Here is a 5,000-nt window from a genome sequence, read left to right as displayed (position 1 = left end):
CAACCATGTTAATTGTTTTGAAGTTTTTTTTATTTTCTATTGTTTCCATTTAAAGCTTCATGCTTGTTTCTCAATTGCATTGTACAGGTTAATAGTTTAGATTGAAGGTGGAAAAAGCCGTGAATTTATTTGCCTTCCTGTCATTTTTTTACATCACAAAAACCTGAAATTTGAGGAGGGGTGTATAGACTTTTTTAAGGCACTGTATTTGTGTATGTGTGCGTGCGTGCGTGCCAGGCACGTGCACTCCAATACGGCAGGGGAAGCACGGCCTCACCAGCTCCTGATGAGAATGATGAGATGCAGTTAATGTGAATAATAGTAACAATAACAGCTATTGTTTTCGAGCATCTGCACCATAACTACCATTTGAGCAGTATTTAAACAGTTTCACTCATTTTCAACCATTTCCGTGGCCAAAATCGTAATATTTGCCCATTTCATGTCAAATTGCTCCGAATACGCTGAATTTGGGGCAACTCTGAACTGGCCTCACCCCGGATTGCGCAATCCCTCGTTAACAAGTTTGCGCGCATGCGCCATGTTGCTCGTTCTGTGAATGCAACCTGGTAATATTGTATTAAACGTTTTTATTAGTGGTGGGCCGTTATCGGCGTTAACGTGCTGCGATAATGTGAGACTCTTGTCGCGCGATAAAGAAAATATCGCACGTTAATCTATTCTCAAAATATAGGTTTGGAGTTTGGGTATGCACGTCACCATAGCGTTTAATTGACAGACGCTTTTAGACTGCGCTCCAGTCGCTTCTCCTCTCTCCACCTGTTGTTTCAGCAGACCTACTAAATATGAAGTGTTTGCATGCTGAAAACATTAATCCCTCTGCCGTGGTAGTTGTTGTTTGAGTGCTTTTTCATAAGTGGTAGACTAAAGAGACGTTATTGTTTGAGGTGAAGCATAGAGAGACATTATTGTGTGTGAGTAGCTACCAGCCCGACATTTCCTCACGCATTGCATAGAATACATAAACAACTTCCAGAAATCTTGCCTGTGCTATAATTGCAAAACATTCCGTGTGATAGTCCTATGCATTTTGAAGATTGTCAAACTGAAACTGTCAATATCTACTCTCGCTGAATGTTTGTGTTGCAATCGCGCCATTTGAGATTCAGTGAGATATTCTCATGTCCGACGGTAATAAACCTCGCGGTTGTCGCGCTTGACTTTTTTTTTTTTTGCAAACTGAATTCATGTCGAGTTGTAACTCATCTGGCATTCTAACTCTGAGAATAACTGTCAAATCGCCGTGTGCCAGTGCTGTAGGTTCTAGATAGGCATATCCAGTAGCCTGGCTCTGCTGAGGGCTGCTGTGCCTACTACGCGCAGAGCTCCTCCCTCTCTTAAAGGAGCCGCTGCTCCTTTTAACAGTCAGTGGCAGATTCTCTCTCTCTCTCTCTCTCTCTCTCTCTCTCTCTCTCTCTCTCTCTCTCTCTCTCTCTCTCTCTCTCTCTCTCTCTCTCTCTCTCTCTCTCTCTCTCTCTCTCTCTGCCCATTAGAAATGCTGAATTGTTGAGGTAATATTGTTTAAATAGCCTAAATGTTTGATAGATTTATCTGTATTTGCCTCTACAACTTATAGCGCTGTTCATTTTGAAATTTCAGTATCTTATAACTGTAAATGCTTCCTAACATATTGGACACACTTTACACATATTGCTGTGATTTTTTCTTCTCCAAGTATCAACATGACCATTTTTTGAAGATGAGATGCATTTTGGAAAAAAAGATGAGCTCTGGTCTAATGCGCCATCTGTCTTAAGAAACCCCAAGGTTTTTTTTCGGCATTATTTCGCTATCGTGCCTATTCTGAATGAGCCATTTTGATATAGATTAATCTAGATTAATCTAGATTAATTTCATAATTACAGTGAGATTAATCTAGATTAAAAAAAATAATCTATGCCCACCCCTAGTTTTTATACACTTAATAGAAGTATGTATGGTGTGCCCTCATTTCCTGATATTTTTTTAATATTTTCTACGTGTGATTATCATTTCTTTACTCTGGACGCTTTGTCATAACGCCCACTGAAAGATACAATGGTGAGGCGAGCTGTAGCCTGGCCGCAGACTCCTTCTGGTGTTGAGTCTTGCTGGACAGTTACGTCATAGCGAATCTGAAGTTCACAATACAATCACTCGGTGTTGTTGGCTAGCTTGTTAACTTTGACTGCTACAAGTGGATTTCATAACGAAACTAAGAGCATTCTCAAAGTTGGATTTCCAAGGGGAAAATATGTGATAAAGAATGGAGGACCGACAGAGCTGAAGGGTTTGCTACTCAGGTGACCGGTCAGAATAACTACCCGATCATTTCAAAGTGAGTGGTACAACACTGCAGAAAATATTTGTTGTTTCCCCTGTGTCTTGTTTGCAACCGGCGAGAATGTGTGGAAGACCATTCGCATGGGATTTTGTGAGCCTCACGAAACACAAATCCTCGCGGCTACTCATATTCAATGCCAAATTGCTTTGGACGTTTGGGGCGACGTTTGGGGCTTTGGATGAACAGCACCGGCTAAAGTAACGTTAGCATGCACAACGCCAAAGTGAAGGAAAAGAGCGGCGCATGGACCTGATGCACGAGTTCAGGTAAGACCAATTTCCTATGTGTGTGAAGCCTGTGTTTGTGAGACCCGTGGGGAGAAAGGGAATCCGCCGTGATTCTGTCCAGTGTGGTAGCTTTTGTGATGGGCACCGGATTCTCATGTGCCCGGTAACTGTTTGTAAAGTTGAGTACAGGGTACCGTTGAGGTAAATCAAATATACCCGTGTAACTACAAGACTCTGATTTAATTCCAAGGTGTAGGCATAACAGAAATGACAGTCCCCAAAATATTTGGTGACCATATCGAAGCGTGTAATATCTGTTTACGTTGACATTCGCTTCCTGCCACACCTTTGTCCCACATCTACTCTCCCCTCACCTCCTCTCCTCTCCTCTCCTCTCCTCTCCTCTCCTCTCCCCTCCTCTCCTTTCCTCTCCTCTCCTTTCCTCTCCCCCTCTCCTCTCTTCTCTCCTTTCCTCTCCCCCTCTCCTCTCTTTTCCCATCTCCTATCCTGTCCTCTCTTTTCCCATCTCCTCTCCTCTTCTCTCTTCTCCTCTCCCTCTCCTCTCCTCTCCTTGAGCTCCTCTCCACTCCTCCTCCTTTCTCCTCTCATCTCCTCTCCTCTCTCTTCTCCTCCCCTCTCCTCCTCTCTCATCTCCTCTCTCCTCTTCTCTCCTCCTCTCCTCTCCTCTCCCCTCCCCTTCTCTCCTCTCCTCTCCTCTCCTCTCCTCTCCACTACTCTCCTCTGCTCTGCTCTGCTCTGCTGTCCACATTGGTGATGTGTGGTTTATGTGAGACCACTGTTTGAATCCTGTGTGTGTGTATGTGTGTGTGTGTGTGTGTGTGTGTGTGTGTGTGTGTGTGTGTGTGTGTGTGTGTGTGTGTGTGTGTGTGTGTGTGTGTGTGTGTGAGAGAGAGACCTAATAGCATTTTCTCTGCGGAAATGCAGTAAGCTTATGTCAAAATATGTAGGCCTACCTTATGTTAAGAAAGCTGCTATGACATATGGAACTTGTCGGTAGGCCTATTTGGCAATTATTTATTTGAAAATCTGATATTGAAAAAGTTGCCTCACCAGCCATAAATCCCAGCGCACGTCACTGGTGCGTGCGTGCGTTGCTGTGTTCGGTGTGTATGAGTCGTTTGGTTGTTCGTTTTCATTTTTTTGATCAAGCTAATAGAAGTTTGTAACAGTGTGTTTGTGTGCATGTGTGTGTGTGTGTGTGTGTGTGTGTGTGTGTGTGTGTGTGTGTGTGTGTGTGTGTGTGTATATCCACTTGTGTGTGCGTGTGTGTATGTATTTCTGTGTGTGTGTGTGTGTGTGTGTGTGTGTGTGTGTGTGTGTGTATGTGTGTGTGTGTGTGTTGCGTGTTTAGTGGTCGTTTGGAGTGCTGATGTGGGAGATGTTAACTAGAGGTGCCAGTCCCTACCCGGAAGTAGACCCCTATGACATCACACACTACCTGCAGAAGGGACGACGCCTACCGCAGCCTCAATACTGCCCCAACCCACTGTGAGTCACACGCACGCATACACACACACACACACACACACACACACACACACACACACACACACACACACACACACGCTTTCACATCACACTTCAGCGTTCCTTGTGTGTGTGTGTGTGTGTGTATGTGTGTGTATGTGTGTGTGTAGGTATTCCATCATGCTCCAGTGTTGGGATCCAGAGGCTGAGAGGAGGCCTGCATTTGGAGTGCTGGTGTCAGAGGTGCATAATATATATATATATACTGTATGAACTGTGCAGTATATAATGTAGGTGTGCAGTATCCTGATAATAACATAATATGATAATGATGATGCCGCGAATAATAATTAATTAAAATATGTAATGTTTTATAATGTTGTGGTGATTCTTTGTGTGTTTTTATGATGGACTGTTTCTTATTTCTTATTTATGAATTTATTTATGAATTTATTTCTTAGGTCTCTTTTATTATGTGATTGTCTTGCCTTGCTGTTATTACATTACATTGCATTCGGCAGGCAGGCGCTTTATAACCAAAGCGACTCACAATCGTGGACATAATCATAGCTAACATTACTAGCAAATATAAAGTGCACAGGAAATATGTTATGTTATGTTATGTTATGAAATATGTTATGTGTTGTGTGGATGGCCAGGTGGCATTCAAATCTCCTTTGGAGATTAATAAAGTCTCACTTTCGTCTGTAGGTGCGCAGTATTTTGAGCAGCCTTGAGGGGGAGCACTACATCAGCCTCAACGTCACATATGTCAATCTGGACCAGCCCCGTCCCTACCCTGCCCTCACCCAATCAGAAGATGAAGACTCAGACTGACACACAAGTCAATCATGCTATCTCCTAGCAACAGGGGCCAGCTACACTGCCACCCTGTCCTCTACCCAATCAGATGGCAAGGACTCTGACTGGCATCTGTTCAA

General features: G+C 43.5%; 1 protein-coding gene across 1 annotated transcript in view; it reads left to right on the top strand.

Moving 5' to 3' along the window:
* mst1rb (macrophage stimulating 1 receptor b) overlaps positions 1-5,000 on the top strand; it is a 34,024-nt gene that overhangs the window by 27,704 nt on the left and 1,320 nt on the right. The window contains exons 28-30 of the mRNA XM_063215990.1: positions 3,944-4,080; positions 4,230-4,302; positions 4,771-5,000. The exon at positions 4,771-5,000 is cut by the window's right edge and continues 1,320 nt beyond it. Coding sequence (XP_063072060.1) covers positions 3,944-4,080; positions 4,230-4,302; positions 4,771-4,896 — 336 coding nt within the window. The 3' untranslated portion in view covers positions 4,897-5,000. The remainder of the gene's footprint in view (positions 1-3,943; positions 4,081-4,229; positions 4,303-4,770) is intronic.

The sequence above is a fragment of the Engraulis encrasicolus genome, chromosome 14 (genome assembly GCF_034702125.1).
Source record: "Engraulis encrasicolus isolate BLACKSEA-1 chromosome 14, IST_EnEncr_1.0, whole genome shotgun sequence".
Classification (NCBI taxonomy): Eukaryota; Metazoa; Chordata; class Actinopteri; order Clupeiformes; family Engraulidae; genus Engraulis; species Engraulis encrasicolus.
Note: the sequence above shows the minus strand (reverse complement) of the source record. Positions and strands in the feature narration are given on the sequence as shown.